Source organism: Crocodylus siamensis, chromosome 5, assembly GCF_052110815.1.
Source record: "Crocodylus siamensis isolate JL-2025a chromosome 5, ASM5211081v1, whole genome shotgun sequence".
NCBI classification, from domain to species: Eukaryota; Metazoa; Chordata; order Crocodylia; family Crocodylidae; genus Crocodylus; species Crocodylus siamensis.
Genome location: NC_143399.1, coordinates 147584565 through 147607100, shown reverse-complemented (window position 1 = coordinate 147607100; position 22536 = coordinate 147584565). Strand labels below are relative to the sequence as shown.

Sequence of the window (22536 nt, the reverse complement as noted above, 5' to 3'; positions counted from 1 at the left end):
TACTCTAGTTCTACGGCAATAGTAGGAAGGCGATTATTCCTACCATGCTCATCCTCTACTCTACCTGTCGTGGTTTTCCCCTTGGTCTGGTGAAAGACTGAGGCGAAGTAGTCATTCAGGAGTTCAGCTTTCTCCTGGATGCCAGTAACCAGCTCTCCTGAGTTGTTGAGCAATGGCCCCATGCAGGGTGTTAGGAACAGATTTACTGCTCATGGCAGCAATCTGACCCTGAACAGGCCTCCTGCAGCAGCCAAGGGGAGCTTTAGGCTCCTCCTGAGTGCTAACCCAGGGGCTGGCAGGGAACACTGGGCCAAGAGACAGCTGTTTCCTGGTGGGGGCTGGGACATTGCTCCTGCCCCCAGGAGGCAGCAGGGAACTCTTGGCCCCAGCTCCCCAGTCGGAGTCAGGGGACTTGGAAAGAGCTATGGAGGAGGGGGAGGGGCAGGTCCCATCCCCATTCCCCTAGCTGTCCCACCAGTGGATGGGAAAAGGGGGCTGGGACCTGCCTCACCCCTGCATCTCTTTTCAAGCCCCATGCCTTAATCAGCCAGTCAGGGCACAGGAGTGCCCTGGCAGTAGGCAACTCTTGGGGTCAGGGAGCAAACTCCCTGCTCCCAGTCCCTGCTGCCTGGCTGACTGGGAGCACATTTGGAAAGACTCCTGGTCAGGATTCTTCACGTGCACTACTGCACAATTACTAATTTTGAGTACCTTTTCTACATGCATTTGCAGGTAGCAGATTTACTCATGATTAGAACCAATTACTGTGCAGTAAGCATCTGCACATATAGACACAGATGCTTGCTGCTCAGTAATTAACTCTACTGTGCAATAAAGAGTCTTGTGTAGACATGCCTACTATTTCTAAATATTAATGAGCGTATCTGATTTATGTGTAACAGAGTGGAAGGTGTCCTGAATGTAAAAAATACCAGTGTTTGGGTTAGAATTGAACTGATCCATGTCTAATAATATTGTATACATGTAATATGATAGGAGGCAAACACAATGCACTGCCAGTGTTCCACAAATCAAGTAATTTTGGATGGGCTACACAAGAGCTGTCTAGCTGGGCTAGAGACAGAAATTACACATAAACCAGTGTAAGTGATTGGAAACTGGTTCAAATCTGTAACACAACAGATGTTCAATACATGTAAACTGCTTTCAAAATGACTGAAACCAATTTGAAATAAACCTGGATGAATGTTGTATCATACTTACATGATCTGGGTTAAATCAGTCTGTTGAACTTCTGTCCCAGATCCCCTCCAGATTCAAGTTAACTCAGTCCCCCAGCATTCCAGGATGCTTTGCACTTCCCCACAAACCCCCTCTTGCACAGTGAGAGGGCTAGCCTTGGCCCAAGCTGTCTGCTCTAGCTGAGCAAGCAGGTGTGCTCTAGCACCTCACAGCTTTTGGTCCGAGCCACTGCAGGCATGTGGCTGCATTTCTGGAATCAAAAGTGAATGTCTGTTCACTTACTTATGGGTTCAATCTACACAGCTTAGACTAACCTGTGAAGACTGAATTAATTTAGCCTTTGGGTTTTTGACTTTCTATATTTAGCCTTGTGCACCTCACTCATGAGGGGTTAATGTATGGCCTGTGGACCAGTGGCCACTCCCTGCATTGCTAATACTTGTGTGGCAGCCATGGTATCTGAGGCAGAGCTGTATAGTGATAGGGGATCTGGTGACCCCACTCCAAGGTGGGGTGGGGAGGGAAAGGGACACACTACCTGTGTAGTGGAAACATAGAGGGGTGGAGGGCTTGCACTACCTATGTGGGAGTCTCAGAGTGCCCATGACATGCAGCCACATGGTGTGTAGCCTGTAGCTCATGCCCAATTCAGCATGCAGCCCCCTGACACTCAGAATAGACCAGGGCTACACAACTCATCTCATACTATGAATAATCAGTAAAATTAGTTTGTAAGCTAGAACTTTGTCACAGAAGGGATTATCAAAGTGAGTGAATTCATAAGAGCAGAGGTATTGCCAAAACTATGAAAACTATTCCTGTAGGAAAAGTTCCTTTTTTAGTTAGTCCCAAATACATTGTAGGCAGCAAAGTACAGGATTAGACAGATTTTATTTTAAATTGTCAAAAAAGAATTTTACTAGTTTGTGGTATTGCCTATGGTGAATGAGGCATTTTCTATTGACATCAGTTAGGACAGGGCTGGTCTGCTAATTATCACTGAAATAAACAGGAGCAGAAATCCTTTCCCTAACAAACTAAAATCAAAGGATAGGGGAAGGGATACCAGAAGAGAAATGAACACAGTAATGATTGGCCATATCTTGGTACTACAGTGTTAAATTAAAATGATGCTTCTGTTTAAAAAAAAAAAGAAAAGAAAAGAAAAAAAACAGTGCATCTCAAGCAAGACCCAAGACCCACTTTACTCAGCCTTAGTAAGGCTGCAGCTGGAGTACTGCATCAAATTCTGGGCTCCCCACTTCAGAAAGGATGTGGAGAAGCTTGAGACAGTCCAGAGGAGAGCCATGCGCATGATTAGAGGCCAAGAGAACAGGTTTTATGAGGAGAAGCTGAGAGGCATGGGGCTCTTCAGCCTGGAGAAGTGAAAGCTCAGGGGTCATTGGCGACATGTAGGGTATGTATGCAGGTGCGCATGCACCCCCTTAGATAGGAGGTGGCTGCCATTCACCCACCGCTGCCTGTGGGCAGTCGCCGTGTGCCCCCAGCCTCCAGGGGCACACATCATGTCAGGGGTGACTTGGTGGCAGCCTATTCTAATACAGGCAGTCCTTGACTTACAGCTTTTCAAGTTATGTTTTGCACTTATGTTTATAAATTGACACCCTGTTTCAACTTTCTGACATCAGTTTCAACTTTACAACGCTCGATCTGATGTGATGCCATGCCAGCGAACAAGTTTGCTATGTCTTCCATCTCCCTGGAGAACATCTGTCCAAACTTCCTTGGATACTTTCTGTAAGAAAGCAGACAAGACTTCAGAAAAACCTGCAGCCAAGACTCCTGAGAAGACCCCAGCCAAGAACCCTTCAACAAGTCCAGCAAAGTCACCTCAAAGAAGTCCTTCCAAATCAATATGATCACTATTTACAATACAAATACATCAATGTAGCTATATTGCTCATCTATAATTGATCGAGTACAAAATTCTGGGGTATTTTTGGTGAAACTAGAGTATCAGGCCTTGGTTCAGGAACCAATCCTCCATTTGTAACATTGTTTCTTATGGGAAAATTGGTTCAGAGTTGCAACGTTTTGACTTAAGACCTGGTTTTCAGGAACCAGTTGTGTCATAAGTCCGAGGACTGCCTGTATAATAAAAGGCTTAGTCTGTGTGACTGTGTGTCCATAATGCTTTTGGGCAACTGCGCATGTGCAGCTGAGAGGGCAGGTGGTGATTGGCTGCACGGCCCAAGCTGTGTGAGCCCGTTTGAGCCACTGCCCAGGAAGTTTGTGGCGATGGTGAACGCACCTTGGCCACCTGAGCAGCAGGGCTTCCCCACATCTCCCTGCCTGAGGGTGAAGTGGGGGGTCATGGTGGTGGTGCCCTCTGGCTCTGACACCCCCCAGAACAGCCAGCAGGGAGGGGGATGTGGTAGGCAAGGAGGGAGGGAGGGAGACACAGGCCAGGTGGACACAACGGCGAGGGTGGGGGGAGAGAGAGAGACTGGAATCAAAGTGACGGAGGAAGGGTGGAGCGGGGCCGGACACAAAGCAGCAGGGAAGGGGGAAGGCGCAGGGCCGAACTCAGGGCTCTGTCCCTGCCCCCCCTCCCGCCCCGTCATTCTTGAGAGGCAATTTGCTACTAAGTATATAAGGAGTGTGCATCAGGAACTGAGAGGACATCTCTTCACCAGAACACTCCAAGGGAAGACAAGGTGTAATAGTCACAAACTGCTGAAAGACCCTTCCAGACTGGATATAAGGAAAAACATCTTTACTGTTCAAGTCTCCAGAGTCTGGAATAGACTCCCTCCAGAAGTGGTGCAAGCACCTACTCTGGATACCTTTAAGAAATGCCTGGATGCTTATCTTGCTGGGGTGATCTGACCCCAACTGACTTCCTGCCCCTTGGTCAGGGAGGTGGACCCGATGATCTTGCAACGTCCCTTCCAGCCCTAACGTCTATGAACCTTTAACAGGTTAATTGTGTAAAATAGGTTGGTTTCCCCATTATGTTTTTCGGTTATAGTTGGCTACTTCTCAGTAGGTATAACAGCAGACACAGCTTTACAGCATCTCTTTGTGTCTCTTCATGAATGACATGAATATGTCTACAGCAGGGTTTGGCAACCTGCAGTGCAGTGCATAGGCCACTGTGTGTGGCATAGGCAGCTGCTGTGCTGGACCACTGGATCCACTTTGCAGAGCAGCGGCTTTGGCAGTATTTGGCAGTGAAGGGTTCTATCTGTACTGTAGCCAGGCACTTTGCCCATGCTGCAGTACAACTGGACAGCAAGGAGAAGCAGCAATACTGGGAGTGGGTCCTTCCACCAGCCTGCCTTTGCCCTGAGCTGGTTCATTCCACTGCCAGAAGAGGTTGCTGACTTCTGGTCTGGAGTAGTGGCTTTTCAGATGAATTCTACTCAGGAAAGGTGTATTGTGTGTTGGGGCTGGCATAGAGGCAGTTGTGGATGGAAACAGCACAGAAGATGGTGCCAGTCAGGAAGGAAAGGGGAAGGGAACACAGACAAAATAAGGGCAAATAGTGTAACTAGGAAAAGGCAGAGTTGTTATGGGTGTCACAAGAAACTAATCCTGTGGAGCTATAGGAGCTTGTTCAAAAAAAAAAAAAAAAAGGGATGACATGGTCAAACACCTGGTGAAGAAGATGATCATAGTGACTGCATTTTTTATTGTCTGGAGGAAGAACCATATGGGCAGAGCTCAGGTTACTTTCATCAAGACAGATGGGAAATGAGGTTTTGATTAATTAATAGAAAAATATAATGAAAGCTGAACACTGATGGGCTGAAAAGTGTTGCCATCCTTGCAGAATGAAGATGATGTCTGTCTCTTCAGACTTGTAGATTTTTACTTTCACTATCTTACTTTGGTCACTTTACTGTGGATACAGTTATTAGTATCTGCAGTAATCTAGTTAACTTCCTTATGTTAACTATATAAATACCTTGAATTTAACAAATACTGAGAAGTTCTTTAAGATATAACTAAACCTGGACTGTCAGACTTTGGCATAGCTGGGTGCAGCCTCCCAGGATTCCCTCCACCACAGCTACACCCCTCCCTTCCCTCCACCATTGTGCAGGTTGTACTGGGGGTGTATGGGCTTTCCCTCCCTCTCTCTCTCCTTCCTTCTGCTCCCCCCTTCCCCTCCCCCAAAGCCCATTACAGAAACAAACATACATACACTTCCTGGCATAAATGTTGAAACAACAAACAAATTCTCCGTCTTAAAAAACATCTATAACAGTGGTTTTCAAAATTTTTAGACTCGAGGCATCCCTGGACAGACTCAATGCGGCCATCAGAAAAAGGCAGCACTTAGTTTTTACTCTTTTTTGATAATACAAAGAAAAAGGAAGTTTTTTTGTTGTTGCAAAGAACTCAGAAAGATCACAACTGTGGTTTTCTATTTGAAATCTCTGGGTTTATCTTGTGAATCATGTTTGTAAACCTAACAGTGCTAATATTGTTTGGCTTGAAATCTCAAGGCACCCCACAGTGCTATGGCACCCTGGTTGAGATCCACTGATCTATAGTGTGGATCGACTGTAATTACTGAATGTTGCTAAAGAGAGGTACCATTAATGATGAACACTATTAAATATAAAGTGTCTTCAGCTTTTTCATAGCAGATCAGGAATAAAAAGCTTGTAGTGATTCTCAGTGAATGGTCTTGGGCTTGCATACAATATTTTGGTTACTAGCACCTTCTGTTATAGTACAACTATCTTTAAAATGTTAATTAAGAATTGTATGTTAAATAATTCTCTGATAATTGCTTTAACTTGTTTATTAGACAACATTTGCCTGAATGGAGAGCCAGTCAGCACAAATATTTCATGTGTACCTTTGACATGCTTGAGAAAATCATATTTTTTCTCATTTAGTTCTGTACATTTTTTACTTTCTAATGGATTTTTCGGATATAATCAGGAAACAGGACAATTCAGCTTTTTAAAATTGCATACAGGTTACTTGGAATGGGAGAATAAGTTGTATAAAATTAATAATCCATTTGCTGTGACTCTGACACCAGGGGAAATGCTTACACTCAAGCTTTGAGAGTGCCAGAGTGTAGGTGACTTGTGGCTGGGGTTGTTGTCACTTTCCTGTTTTCCTTCGTTTCTTAAACATGAATTTGGTAAACTGCAATAGCCTGCAAATGATGGAAGTCTTCAGTGAGGTTGCTCAACTTGGGGGTGGAAGCAGGGAGAGTGCCTGGATCCTGGTATTTTGGTTGCTAGGAGCTGGGGAAGGCATGTTGATGAGCCTTGGTTGAGTAGGGAGTGAGGACACAGCTGGTTGTTAGAAAGACAGCTTTTATTAAATAAGCAATGCAAGGTGCTCATTAATAAAAAGTGCCAACAAGAGTGGTTAGAGATCAGAAAGGAGCAGTAGAGTTCTGGCTACATACCAGACTGGCCAGTTGCAGCAGTATATGGAGAGGGGGGAGGGGCTGTTGAGGAGCAATGCAGTGTGGGATGCCTGAATGACTGGCCAGACCCATGTTCTAGAAAAGTTGGTGTCCACACATAACATTGAGCCAGTTCACAGTGAAGCAGTTCAACATAATATTTGATTTTCCAGGTAGGTTTAAACCATTTTAACAGGCTTGCAGGTCTGTCAGCTTCAGGTTTAAACTTCATTTAAACCATTCTGTTAAATATGTTCGTGCCCTCAACAAACAAAATTCTATACACATCCCAGAAGGGGGTATTTAGACAGATTGGTCAGAGTTTAAAAAACTTTTTCAAAAATACCAGTATCACAATTGCAATGATTCTGAGATTTATTAATATGTGTTTGAACAGTTTAATCTCATATTTTCTCTACAGATGATTCAGACCATAAAGATTCTTGTTGAAAATTCAGATAGCTTATATGAGAAAATCGTACAGTGTCAGAAGGCAGGTAAGTGCAAGCTCTTTTTCTGAATAAATTAAAATACAGGAAGGGATTTCTCTTATATTTTTATTTTTACAAAACCATGAATGGCGTTAATTTAATCCTTTTGTGCTCAAGTAGAATAAAATTTAGGCATGTACAACAGTGGTGAAAGTGTACCTTTTGGGTGCTTATCCAGTACTGAGTGAATTGTTTACACTTGGATTGATAGCATTGCAGCTGGACTTCGGAAATCATTAAAAATGTTAAGTTTATGCAGTTGGTTGATGATAAATTCTGTTATGCCAAAGCAAAGATGGAGTGTAAAAATACTGATATATTTGAGAAAAATGTGCCATTTCTATACAAATGTCAAGGCTATGTCAGCTATGTTGCCTAACATGTTGATGTAAGGGGAAGCTATAATGTACACAAGTGGCTAAAACATTGCTTAACTTTCTGTTTTGCAATCTGATGAATTATTATGAAAACACATACTTGTTAGAGATTTTTATATTAGAGAAACTTGTCAGATGTATTGTTAATAGTAATGCCTGTATTAGTAGTCCATGTCTCATTTTCAATTTGCAATTTTACTTTAATATCATCTATTTCCTTTGGGTTGACTGAAGCACAAATTGATCAAGTGAGATGCTACACAAGATAAATTAGTTTAGCTGGAGTTAGAACCAAGCCTTTTTTAGCCCCTTGTCTTTGATCAACTAAATACTGTGAAGCCTGTCACATAAAAATGTCTTGACAATGCTGAGTGATTCAGGCAGTGGTTTTCAACCTTTTTAGACTCAAGGCATACTTCACATCTTGTGTGAATTTAGTGGGACCCCATTTCAAAAGCTAATACATTACAGTGCCTATATCTCTTTGCAGAGGGGCCAGGCAGTGGAAGTTAAGGGAGTGCCAGGCAGGGAAGAACATGAGTTTAAACTTACCTCCTCATGCCATAACGCACCTTTCAGAGGCTCTCTGGGCTGTGGCACTCTGATTGAGAAACATTGGATTAGAGAATATAATCAGTGGCTTCCACTAAAAAATGAAATTTTAAGGAATTAAAAGTTATATGTATATATCACTTAAACTACAGCTGTATTTTCTCATTCCATTATTTTTATCTTTTTTTTGACTGCCTGGGGTTCCATGAGATATTTTTAAGGGGGATTCAGGGTGTTGGAGTTTTAGCATGGTTAGGTGTGCAACATGATATACAGGATAAACCCAGAGATCTCAAATAATAATCTACAGAGGCAAAAAACATTTTGAACTGTTGTGCTTTTTTTAATTGTTTGCAAGAGCGGAATTGCTTTATCTTTCCATTGCCAAAATTGAATTAAAATAGAGTTGGAAATGAGATTCTGCTAAATTCAGAAAATTATGGTGGGGGATGCCTTCAGTCTAAAAAGGTCAAGAACCATTGCCTTACAGAAATGATAGTGTATGTAAGAGTGTTGTCATCTGGGAAGGTTAGACCAGGGGTTGGCAACATTTTTGGGCAGAGTGCCAAAAATATCAACAACCTTGACTTGTAAGATGTTAGCATGCCAGAAGCGGATAGCAGGGAAGCTGCAAGGGGCCTGATCCTTGTTGTGGCAGTGCAACCCTAGCCCCTTCCCAACTGTGCGCCCCAAGGCGCGTATACCAAGCAGAATGCTTCTGTGTGCCATGCTCTGGCAACTGTGCCAGGGGTTACATGGGTTAGACCAATGCATAGACATGTCAGGGATATGACTGACATAAATATGTTGTGCTGTTGAACTAAAATGATGCATCTGAAGTGACTTAAGTGGTAGAAGTACTGAATGAAGATAAGTATCCTTGACAATTAGACTAATCTACTATACTATACAGTAACAGCTATAGATGGAGCCAGCGGCAGGTCTGAGAAATATAGATATGGTGAATGTAACTATGAAGAACTGCTGGACTGAACTTTCACTGCTGAAACAGAAAATAAACAGAGAAAATCAAAACAGAGAAAATAAAATTGAAAAGATTTTCTCAAGATTTTTTCCTAAAGTCAATACCTTAACAGGTACTTAAAAGGAAGAAAAACAAGCACATTATTTATGGATAGACAAGGTGAATGATTATTTGCATAATCATTTACATGAGCAGTGTTTTGGGGGGGGAGGGAGGAACACAAAAAGAAATGGGAAACTAGGCAATACTTGTGCCTTTGAGGCAAGGCACTGCGTTCGTTCATTGTTAGGAGGGAAATGCCTTGACAGCTGGAGGACAGGGAGAATTTCACGTGGTTATAATAAGAATTTTCCTGAAGTTCTTATTGAGTTTTTGCTGCAGTAACAGCTGCCAAAGCCTTGAGGCAGCTGCAGTGTTTCTTTTCTTCTGAACCTTAGCCACCTCTGTAAGTTAAGATAGGAGAGAAATGTAGTACACTGTCCCACCTTAACCCTACATCCTTTGAAGATAGTGCTGCTACCAGTAACAGTGTGGGCTTCTGGATTGATTCCAGGTCACAATGCAGCTGGATGCTTTACAAAAGCATCACTTTGCACATACTTATGGACCAACTACATTTTGGTTCAAACCAAATTGTTGGACATCTAGAGAAGAGGATAAATAAGTTTGGGAAGTAAGAGGCTCCATCCAAGATGACCCTTTGAAGAAGCATCTTGTTGGAAAGTATGGCGAATTACTTACTAAATTTGAGCGTATGAAATAGGGGAAATGAAATGAAACCACAGCCCCTCCTTGGTCAGGTAGTGCAAAATCCTAGAGTTCAGTCAGGTTTCTTGCTGAGGCATATGAAAATATTTCCTATTTCAAACAAAATAGCTGAGGAAACAATACTGGCATTTGTCTGAAGAATATACTACAGTCTTTATTTAAAAGAAAATCTGCTTTGCACATATCTTGTCAGCACCGTGGCATTCTGCACAAGTACGACTTTGTTAACCTTCAGATAAATTCCTTTTCCCTGATAATATGCTTTGCTTAACAAAACATACCAGGATTAATTTTGGACTTTGTCCTTATATACCAACAAAGCAGAAGATTTTTGCTTCTTAACTGTGCTGAAAGGTGCTATTTTCATACCACTCTGTGTAATTGTTATATTTGCTACAAAGAATTAGTCTGTAAAACTGAACAGGAGTGCAGGTTGTCCAAGAGGTAGCCTGTGTATTATGTGGTTTATATAATTTACAATTCTGAGAATTCCTTACCTTGGTACCATAAGACCAACATGTTTAACAGCAATATGTAAAATAAATAAAAATGAGGCATCCTAACTCCTAATTCAGAGATTCAAAAAGAAGAATCTCTTTTAACTACAGGGGAAAAAATTGTGCTGATAGAAAAAAAAGGTGAACATTTTTAAAAAGAAGCATAGCACTATGCTGTTGGTATTTTGAAGGAAAAAACCTGTATTATTATATTACTTGACTAACACTTTCTATAAACTTAAGATTCATTGTTGGGGAATAGAGGTGGATGCACGGTCCATAAAGATTTTAAAATCATATTAAATTTCATCCCATTTGTATAATTATCTACCAGTATTAGTTTTCAGATATTATTGGATGGGCCGAGAGCTTTATAAAAAAGAAACCTTCCTACTGTACTTAAAAAACATAGAAGAAATGTAAAACTTGCATGGCAGCAGATGAGCACACCAGAATCCCTAAGTTTCAACTTTTTGCGATGGGCATTTCTAGGAACGTACAGGTGGAAGGGAGACCCTGGGTCTGGGAGCCCAGTCACTACTCTTGCAGGAAACCATGTTTCAATCCCTTTCATCAAACTCATGAAGTTCTGTTGTAGGGATACTTACTCCCTGACTCCAAATGGAAGTGCTTTGATAGTAAGAAGCCTAAATTATAGCTTACATTTATTTATAGCCAATTTAATATCCATTTATTTTGATCATCCACTTCCATCAGCATTATTCTTTAGCTTTAGTAGGTCTGTTCCCTGTCTGATGTTTATCTCCCTCCCAGTATCTTTATGCAAAGCAATCATAATCCCCCTCAGTTTTCATGTTCCTAAGATTAAATAGGCCTGTTCTTCTAGTTTTCTGCTGTGAAACAGATTCTGTCCTCCTGATCACCCTTGTCACTGCTCTCTGTGCCTGTTCCAATCTGAATTTCGTATCTTGAATGTGGGGGACTAGAACTGTATGCTGTATATCAGATGAGGTCTTAACAAGACCCTTATACAAGTGCATAACTTCTCATTTTTACTATTAAATTTTATCCCATGCCTATTATTTTAATCCTCCATGTCATTCTCTTCCTGTAAGAGGTTTCAATCCCCTTTTGCATTATGAAGCCTTCCAGCTTTGCATCATTAGTGAAATTTCTTTAGCCTTAACCTGCTTTTTTGTGCTGAGGTCATTAATGACATTATTAAATAGCTTAGGTCCTAGGACAGCTGCACAGAGAAAGTCACTTGGTAACCTTCCTCCATCACATTCAACATAAAATACTATAACCTTTTCTTTATCCAGTTTCTTTCCAACTTTGTAATTCTTTTGATAATGGAAACCTCCAATTTAACGAAATTTCCCTTATGGTGCTAGAACAGATGCTTTCCTGAAGTTGAAATAGATTAAATTACTCCATTTCCATTCTCTAGAAAGAAGTCATCCTTGGAAAAATGATAGCATAATTTAAAGTTGGTAAATACATACTGTATTTTATCCCATTTTCTATTTCTTTTAATGTATTCTTAATTATTCTTTCCTTCAAGATTTTTTGTAAAACTGTGCATAAAGTCATGATAGCATGCCTGTAAATGACCGATCACTTCTCTCTCCTGTCTTAAAACAATATGCACTGTGTTTGGTATTCTTCAGTCATACAATGCAACCCCCCAACTTGAGTGTTTTATTAAAGTTCTTGTTGCGGGACTTGCAATATCATCTTTTGGGAATTTCAGAATTCTGGGATAGGGATGATGCCCCCTACCCCACCCCCCCCAGTCCTGACCCCTGTGAACACAGTGAATTCTGAGATCTGCTCTTCCATCAGTTGTGGTAATTCACATTGCCCATCCCACCTTTGTCCCAGTGGTCAACATTGCCGTCATTGGAATTGGTGGCCAAGAATTAATTTAGTTTTGGGGACATGCCTAGATTACCTTTAGTTTTTACCTCATCCTTGATATACTGCAGCCTCACATCTTCCTTTCTTCTTTTTATTGGTACTGCTGAAGAACTTCTGCTGTTTATTTTAAACTCAGTTTAATTTTTCACAAGTGTCACGTTACCCATGTTTCCCGATCTCAAATCAGCTTTCTTTGCTGATCAGTCTTTTTTCCCCATTCCTTGTAGACTCTTTGGTTATTATCAGCATCCTGCTCCTGATCTTTTATAATGTCCTTAGTACTAGAAAATTACAAGTAGTATAGCAACTTTAGATAGTTCTTCTTGAATCAAATGCTGGAAGTGTATAATAGATTCTCAGTGTGGTCTGAATCGAACCTTTGTTAACATCCTTCCCCCAAACTAATTTTGAACCTGTTTATTTTATCGATGGTATCCAAACTACATTTACCTTTATTTCACTCTCTCCTAAACAGCACATACCTTCAATACCCGTTTCAGTTTTTCAGTCCTGATTTCTACTCTACCCTGTTATTACTGTAATATCCTGTTTCATATCGTGTACTGGAAGCTCTAGTTCCTCTGTTTTGTTGTACCAGGCACTCAGGCAAACATTTCAGTGAATTTATTACTGATCATACCTCTTAGCCTAGTTGTATCACCCACTAACTACTCTTTTAATCAATATTAGTACTTTCCTCACAATGTCCTTTAACCCTCTGATTCTTTTGTGTCCATTATTGTATCCTGATTTACCCAGTTTTTCTTTTCCCATGTTCTAAAATCAGGCGTGGAGATTGAGTCTCTCTCAGCTGACTTCCCCTTATTTCTTTAGTTCAAAGCTCTTGTGATGCCCCAGCCCCAGAAGGCCAGTGCTGTTAAGGTGAGTCTTTTTCCTGTGAATATTGCTCATTCTTCAAACATCCCCAAACTTTCTTTGTATCACAATTCTTCAGCTACCTGTTGATCTTCATGATCTTGTCATGTGTTTGCCACCCAGAAGAATTCCACTGAAGGTCATCTGAGGCTTCACTTTTTTGAATACCTTCCCTAGTCTGGTGTAATCTTACATGAAATATTTCAAAGGGAATCTTAAAGCTTCATTTGTTATGATGCAAAGACTGATCAGAGGGTTCTTTCCAATTCCAGTTAGGAACTTTTTAAAGCCTCTTTTGACATTTTTTTTCCTCAGGAAAATATAGAAATAAAACTCCAGCGCTGGAGTGGTACACAGGAATTGCAGGCTTTTATATTTTTACCACTTTCCTAAAATGTAGACAATCATCCTAACACTCAGATGTAAAGGAATGTTTAACACTTCCACACCTGAGAAGTGAACTTCATAGGGACAGTCATGGCACTAAATTATAATATGTCATGTGTTGTTTCCTGGAGGGACTTGTACAGAGCCATATTTCAGGCCTCCCCGGAAATCTCTTTTGTATCCCCATACTGTTTAGTTTTAGCCTTAGAATGTGTTTTTACTTCCTGATTTTCTTATTATTTCAGTTCCCAACTTTACCATTTTAATTTTTTCCCCTTGTAATATTTTCACTTCCATTTTTAATTTTCATTTGCTTCATACTGTTATTCAGTCCCACTCAAATCCTCTTCAATACCCCTAATTCTATGACTTCCTCTGGTCTCCTTGTCCTTATCCTTTGGTATCTTGTTTCTCCTGGGCTTAACAATTTGCAGTCAATATTTTGGTGTTGCTTTTTGCTGTTTACGTCCATCTCAGGCTGAGGTTCCAGGGTGCCTTCCATTCACTTTAGCTTCTCAAGGAATTTAAGGCTTTCTTTTTTCTCCTTTATAATGTACTGCTGTTCTTGATGTGTGAAGAAACATTTAAAAGGAAAACCCTATCTGTTTGTTTGCTTCTCTGGGAGATGCTATAATTTCACTCAGTTCCTTCCTTTTCTTTAATGTAGCTTGTGAAAATTCTTGAAACACTTGTATTTTATGGCCTCCCAGAGTAGCATCACAAGTGTCTTTAACTTCCTTGAGAATCTGTTCTTTTCAGCTTCATGTTCACATGTTACATCTTTGCTCTTGGCCAGCCACCCAGCCTCCTGTGTTCTAATTTTTTTTGGTGGCAAGACTATCAGTTCTTCTCCACAAGGATTCTCTACTCATACATTGGTCTTGTCCTGATGCTGTTGTAAATAACTGTTCCTCTCTCTCCCATTCTTTCTTCCATTTGCAGACCACTGTTTTAGTTCCTTTACAAACTTCAGTATATCTTCATTCCTCTTTTTCTTGTGGGACTTGATTACCTATTTCTTTTTTCACACACCCATCTTCCTGCTTTCTCTTACTCTGCATCTTTCTCTGTGAAGGAGTATATGTCCCATACAGCGGCTCCTCAGAAAGGATTAGTGAAGAACCCGATTACCTGTCAGATGTGACCAAGCAGCCAATTAGAAACTGCAGCCCAGACAATGAGGATACAAGGCTATACAGGTTGAGAGATGCAGTGGAAGAGGGAACATGGGTAGAAAAAATCCTAGGACAGGAAGGTAGGAAGCAGTCCAGGGAAATGACAAGGAGTGGTTAGGGGTGGTACTCTGCTGATCAAATCAGGGTTTTTGAATTAGAACCTAGAGAAGGTAGTTTTCATCTCCCTGTGGGAAGGGATGCATTGTCCTTAGAGGGTGAGCCATAGAATTGGCTTTCACAAGTTTACCTTGGAGTGTGTTTTTTAATTAGGCTTGAAAAGCCAATCAATTGATTGCCTATTATTTGACTGCAGTCAAAAATGTTAAATATTCCGTGAAGCCCAAACTGTCCTTGTGTAGGTGGCAGCCTACCTCTTCTGTTGCATCATAGTATCATTTATTAGCAAGGGCAGGAGTGAGGGGTCAACTCTGCAGGAGTCAAGACATGGACATGCATCATTTAGGAGCAGGTACCCCCTTGCCCTCTGTGAGCAAGAGCAAAGGGTCCTTGCCCTTCAGTCCTGCAGGCATCAGGAGAGACACACAAATACATACATACACACATATCTCTATCCATGCTCTGCTTCTTTCTTGAGTTCTTCCAACCTCCTTTCCCTTCTCCCCCATAAAGGCATGTGGGGCTGCAGGAGTTAGTCTGTGCTGAGGGAAGAACCAAAATGAGCAGCACAGAAAGACTTCTTCTGTTGACCATCTATTGCAGCTCCAGACATCTCCAGTGCATCTGGCAGGGTGCCTACGCAGAATAACTACTTTTCAGAAACTGACTTTTGTCTCGTATAGTTGCTATGTATGCTTTATTTCTGCTTATTTTCATTTATTTATTTTTATGTTCTAACCATTTGGGCTGACCCTGGGGTTTGTCAATAAAAGCCAACTAAAAGAGCGTTGACTATTCTCCATGCACTATTGTCGTTCTTTGTGTGAAGGGGGACTTCTGAGTTTATTAGTAGCTGTCTGCCAAATTTATGTTGTCCAAGTAGTCTTCTCTCTCCTTTCAGTCCTTATGTCTTCAGATACATATTTCTATCTACATGCCCAAGTCCTTGAATTCTTTTTTCCATAAGTTTCATCAAGTGACACTTCAAGCATAAAAAGCTTCTGTCAGGTACCTGTCATTCCACTGCTTCTATATCTGGTCATCTTCTTCCTCCCTCCTCTTTAGGGCATGTCCAATGCTGCCATAGGAGCCATTATTATGGTCTCTTCCTTGTCCCTGCCATCAACAGAAAAAGAAAAAAAAATCAAAGTTTTTCTGTGAAGTCCCCTCTTTGCTGCCGAGTTTACTGGGCTACCGTGATTGCTCTCTACTTGCCTTCTTAAAGCATTTCATCTAGGTCAGTACTAACCCCCTCATTTCAATCTATCAGTTAACTCTGGCTAAGACCAAAGGCAGGAAGTCTCAGCTGCAAAACTTCCTTCCTGCTCATAAGACACAGGCCCCAAATAAACTCTGCAAACCAGTCACCAGGCAAAAGATAAATTCACTGTAAGAAGCCAGAATGAGAAAAGAGGAAATCTAAGTCTCAGGCAAACTCCCCTGTTTACTATTATGTTTTCTAGCAACACTGAGCTCTATGCTCCCCTAAGGACTAGCGGCTTGGCTTTTCAGGATTTCTGCTGTGTTCAAGCTTGTTCCTTTCTTTAAGCTCCTGAATTCACAAAATATGAGAAACTAGTTAAAACAAACATGGATTTTCTATTGCCAGTGCTCAGACTATATAATTAGTATACTTGTTTACTCTATATAAGTGACTTTTCTGTAGATTACTGGTCTTTTGCTATTTGGTCATTGCGCACTTTGTTCTAATTTTTTCCTATCCTCTCAGGTCAGTTTTCTGAGAAGTTAAACATTGAAAATTAAGTTTTGTATAATAGCAGTTAAGATTTCCTGATGGGATGCAAGAACATAAATGTGTTAGAGGGATCTCTCTTGTCAAGAATCACAGTATTCAGAAAAGCTTTTGTGATTGATCTTGTATTTCTTGTACAGAATAAATATTTTTTGCTTTACACCCCTATTACTTTTGGAAGGTGCAACATGCATTCTCTGAAGATGTAATCCTGTGACCCTGTGGGATTTTCATTGTTTTATCAATTTTAATTATATTTTTCAAGCAAAATTAATACAGGTTTCCTTCACTATGCTGTACCTCCATTCATTTAAAAAGGTGCAGAACTCCAACTCACATAAAGGGAACCCACTTTACAATGTAATAAATAGGGTGATGTCCCAAGACCTTGACTGTACTGATCCCCAGACTCATTTCTACCATTTTTACAAGACAATTTTGGTACTCACCCACAGCAGACAGTACACACAAGCACAGGGTGGTGGTGAATGTTACCATAATGGACTTGGCAGCTACAGAAACGCATGCCACAGGCAATGAGTGAGGAGCACAGATCCACACAGGAGATTATATTTTGGTGCATGTTACTCCCACAATGCACCGCACAAAGCATCTGACTGCAGGCTTCCACCACACCGATTGCATAACAGGTTTTGGTATAAAAAGGGTCATTGCGTAAGAGCAAATTCACACATACAGAACACACGTAAAGCGGGGGGAACTTATAAAATTAATGTGTAGCATTTCCCCTTAACTATCAGTCACAGTACATAACTTTTGTACTTTCCAACTATTTGTCTATAAAGGTGTTTGAATTTCCGAGGGTGTGAGACTGTAGAACCAGAAGCTCCTATTGTCTTGATCCACAATGAGGTAGCTAGAATAAGCTATAGAATCTCAGGGTGTGTCCAGATGAGCCCACCTGTGCCTCCTGCAGCATCGCAAACCCCTTTGAGATGCTGCAAGAAGCACACGCAGGAAAGGAAAACATTCCCCTGCTGCAAGTTTGCAGCACAGGACGAACATTAGATCCCTGGATATCCAGGGGTCCCAAAAAAAAAAAAAATATATATATATATATCGAGCTGAAAAATGTGGGATAGGTAATAGTCTCGGACCGTGCCATGAGGCAACCAGAGGCTGGGTCCTCCACAGAGATGCTCTGGCTGCCAGAGCATCTCTGTGGTTGGGCCTTGCCCTGGTGCTGAAGCACGCTGCCTGTCTGTGGCAGAGTAGGCAGCATGCCAGCAGCAGGGCTGTAGTGCTGGTAAGTAAGGTGTTGGGGGGGGGCTGGAGGAAGGAGAGGGGCTATGGGAGGACCCCCCCACTGGCCCTGGCCACTCCCCCACCCCTCTGATTGCTTCCCTGCCCGGCCCCACCCCCTGCCTGTCCTCCAGGCTCCCCTGATCCCTGCCCCGCCTGGCCCCATCCCCTGCCTGCCCCCAGGCTTCCACCTGTCCCTTCCCTGCCTGGCCCCATCCCCCATCTTCCCCCCACATCCCCCAGATCCCTGCCCTGCCCCACCCATCCCCCAACTGCCCCCTCAGCCCCTACGATCCCTTCCGTGCCTGCAATCCCTGCCCCCCTACCCCAGCATCCCCACAATAGAACAAAAACCCCAACACATACCAGCAGGTCCAACTGCCATCTGGGTCACTGGGGCCCCACCTGCACAGTGTGGGGCAGGGTGACAGCCCCAGGGGCCAGGCATGGCAGCCATTGGGGGGTCTGGAGGAGTGGGGGGGTGCTGGCAGGCAGCCATCAGGGAGGCTGCAGCAGCTAGCAGGGGATGGGGCCAGGTGGGGCAGCAATCAGGGGGCTGGGGTGGGCATGTGGGCCCTGCAGGGGAGGGTAGCCCCTGCAGGGGCTATTTGGCCCCTGTTGAGGGGGCTCTTACCACCGGTGGGGGGGCAGCAAAATATATATTCATGTATTCATGAAACATGTATTTAGAGTTCACTTTATTATTATGATAGAGACACTGGTAGTCTTCCAAATTGCTTTAACACTGTAGATATATCCATAAAACCTTGCCCAACTGATGTCTGTGTCTCGTGGCCTTTTGTTTTAATTGTGGAGGAACATGGATTTTGGGGTATTTTACAGAGTGACTTTGGGATTTTTTTTTGTTAGGGATTTTTCAGTTTTCCAATAGGGAACACCAGGATTCCTGCTAGGGAGACCAGTGGCAGGACCCTGGCACCTTGGACCTAGCTGGCTGTGGCTGATCACCTGGCCAAATGGGGCCAGGAGGACATGCATTGACAGTTCAAAGCAGGCCACCACACCCGGAACATCTTCTGGGCAATAGTTGCCTAGATGGCCAGGCAGGGGCACATATGGCAGTAGTGCCGCACAGAGGCCAGCTCTACAGCCACAGCTCATTGGCAGCTGGCCCAGAGGGGCAGATGGCTCTACTGGCTGTGCAGTCCCCATCCGGGACTGGCAGGTGTGCAACAGGTCACAGCCAGGCAGCAGCCCCCACTGCCAGACTGTCGCAATGAGGAAAGGGTGCAGGGAGCTCTCAGGGCTGCTTCATCAGTTCAGCTGGCTCAAGGGATAGTGACCCCAGGTACCAATTGGCTGGGGCCCAGAAGCTCCTGAGAGTGAGTAGCTCTAAGCTACTTGCCAGGGCAGGTTTTTGTCCTGCTGGGGCCAGGACAGGGCAGCTTTTTATACTCCTGGGGACAGCACAGGTGCTGGCCTTGGGCTCTAGCTCCCCCTGGCTGCAGATCTGGGAGGAGCCAGGCAGGGTTATTATGCCCCAAGTGGCACAATTTGCTCCACATCAAAGTTCATGTCCAAGCACGTGTGCTGAGGCAAAGAGCCCTGGCTCAAATTTGCACTGCTTCTATTTGAGCTGCTGCAAGCACTCATGCTTGTATGTGTAGACGTACCCTCAGGCAGTATTGAGTTTTGGGGTCCCTGCACCTCTTTGATGTCCCATCCAAATGAAAAATGCCATCTGAAAACCCAAAATGTATCAATAATTTAATAAAAGCTAAGACTTATATTTGCAGACAACTTTTTCCTTTCTGGAAAAGAAGGGCAGTATTTTTATTAATGCCCCTTTTGTAATAAACTACCGAAGTATTTATACTTAATAGGGTTGCAAGAAATGTTATACAGTGACATTTAACTTGAGTGCAGTGTTTAAGTAAATCTAGGACAAAATTGCTTTCAAAACAGATGGCTCATTTTCTTTCTCCCATTTAATTTCCTCTGGTACTCGTGCAACAACAGCGCAGTTCCAGAAGATGCAGGATTTTGTATTAGCTATGACTAACAGGGGAAAGAAGTGCCACTAGCATATCCTCATGCAGAACGCTTTTCTAATGGGCAACAAAGTCAGTCTGGATAAATTGTTTAAAATGAAGTGGATTTTTTTTATTTTAAAAATTATTGCTTTAATAACAACAAACAGCTTGTGTTTTCTTTATATTTTAAACTTATTAATTTTCCTAGAGTGATAGATTCCAAAACTTTTCATAACATAGACAAAATCTTAGTAGGAAAGACTGCTTTGTAGAGCATCAGCCTCCTCCTATACCATTGATGATCCAATAGTATGCCTGTGTTGTCTACAACAGTTCCTTAGGAAAGTATTTAATGCATTTTTAATGCCTTAAACCACTAAAAACAAGAGACTAGTAGCATGTAACTAGCTGGCTCTCTACTGAGCTCCTTTTCAGAATCATTGTCTTGCAGGTCATATTGTTTTCCTAATGGATTTGTTCATAAGAATCCCGATGAACTTTCCTGTGCCTAGTCTTCAGGTTCAGCAACATTGTCAAGCATTTCTTCATACAATTTAATTTGATGACATATTCCATTATTTTTTGGTGTTTTAGTAATATGAGATTAGTGGCAATGTGCACGAATTTAAGTGCAACTTTGGTCTTTTTTAAATGAGTAACACAATGTATTGATTTAATTCCTCATTGTTTAATAGACTCTTCTAAATTGAACAGTTTCACTCTTACAGAATCTGGCTGAGATAAATTAAGATGAATGTGTTGATCTAAGTATGAATAAAATTGTCTTGATGTATTAGAGATTTCGAAAGACTTTCTGTAAAGCTGTATTTGTTTCCCAATCTCAGTAGATGCTTATTGCATCAGGATGTTGTGGGCATTCTGGGTCTGTTTGTTGTAGACTTTGAGGGTGTAATGCTTTATCAAACAGCATTTTAACTGAGTAAAGCCAATAATTACTATCTTTGTAAGAAAAGGGAAAATTACACTATTATCATTCTAAAGCCTTTTGTTCCATGACTCAAAGAACAAAGAAAGAGGACTAAAATAAGAATAAATCCTTATCATTACAAGCTGCCAACAAGTAGCAAATTTATATGGTCATTAACATGCTCAAAAATAAATTCTGTTAACTGGACTTGTTCTGTTAATTAAACCAATTCCTGGTTTAAGTGACTAATAAGATTCTGGGCTTCTGTTAAATTCCCAGCACTTATTCTGCAGAAAAATGTACAATATTTTTTCTAATTTAAATTAGTGAGGAAAAAAATAAGGAGTAGGGGTAGAATTCTTGTTCTGTTTCTTCCCATAGTATGGCTTTGGTGTTTTACATATATTCATGTAAACAAAAAAACCCAGAAGGGTTTAGACTGCTATCATAAGCTGCTATCCTTAATATTAAGTTTTTAAAAAATCCAAATGTTTGTATTTGTTTTCTGAAAGCCAACATGTTGTTTTTGTCTTACTAGTTAAAGTATTATTTCAGGGATTTTATAAACACTAAATATTAAAAAGACCTAGCAAGACAATCTTATTTGTTTTTAATTATACATTGTTACCTTTTATACTTAAACAATTTAAAATTCTTGGGCAAATTTCCTGCTACTGCAAAATGAGCACAGTTTCAGTAACTTTAAACATCAGGTCTACATTGCCATAATTAGAGGGTCAGATTGTCAGTTGATTTAAAATTAGCATAGTACAATTTTTTTCATCCCCCCCATTGTCTGAGACAGAATAAATAGATCTACACAGTTTGTCACAAATTTGTCCAACCTGTACGTAAAAACCAGAAATAGCAATGGGATTCCATGTCTCTAGGTAGCCTGGTATAACTATACTTACAGCTTTAAAGTTTTCTGTAACATCTGCCCTACATTTTAAAGCCAATTAAGCCTGCCCCAGTGGACACAAACACCAGTTGGTTACTGTCCTCCTTATAACAACCTAATAATATATGAGAGTGTTACATCTACATTAAACAAAACCTGTTCAAATTAATCAAACTTCATATTTTTATTGCCCTTTGGGCTCTTTCCAGTTTCTGTACATCTTTCTTAAAGTATGGTACCCAAAATTAAACATAAGACTCAAGTTGAGGCATCACAAATATGAAGTACAGCCGAATTTTTAGTGCTTGTGTTTACATATACAAGTCCTATTAATCCATCCCAGAATAAAATTTCCTTTTTTTGCAGCAGCAGCAGCATCCTATTGTAGAACCATTAAGATTGTGTTTTATTATAATGCCCAAATCTTTTCTGTCATGCTGATACCTAACCAGTTATTTCCTATTTTATATTTCTACATTTAGTTTCTCCTTTTTAAGTGTAATACTTTGCTTTTCCTTTTATTGAGTCTCATGTAATTGATTTTTGACCATTTCTCCAATTTATTAAGATCACTTTGAATCCCAGTTCTTTTCCCTAACACTAACACATGGGGGGAGGGATGGAGACTGAGTGCCAGCACCCCACCCAGTGCTACTGCTCTGCCTCCAGCCCTGTGCACCCCCCCTGGTCACCCCACACCCCCTGTGTCCAGCGCCGTGGACACACCCACCCCCTACCTCCAGCCCTGTGCGCAGCCCCAACTCCCTGCTGCTCCCCAGTGTGGCCCCGTGAGCCACCCCAACCCCTACTGCTTCTCCCCGCAGCACTCCTGGTACTGTGTTGCCAGCACTCTGAGCAGCTGCTGCCTCCAAAGGGGGGGGGGGGCGGCAAGGCCAGTACTGTTGGCCTCACTCCCCCCACCATTTCATCTCCTCTGTCCCCGCTGTCATGGTGGCACTCCGCTGTATGGGAGGCTAAGCCAGCGCT

At 41.8% G+C, this 22536-nt stretch overlaps 1 protein-coding gene across 4 annotated transcripts in view; it reads left to right on the top strand.

Moving 5' to 3' along the window:
* The window catches only part of PLCL2 (phospholipase C like 2), a 188134-nt gene that overhangs the window by 130167 nt on the left and 35431 nt on the right, over positions 1-22536 (top strand). For 3 of the 4 annotated variants that reach the window (XM_090046589.1, XM_090046590.1, XM_090046591.1), the window contains one exon: positions 7026-7101. In XM_090046589.1, the coding sequence (XP_089902715.1) occupies positions 7026-7101 (76 nt within the window). Of the gene's footprint in view, positions 1-2852; positions 3393-7025; positions 7102-22536 lie in introns of those variants that run through there. The other variant, XM_090046592.1, reaches the window with a different exon arrangement.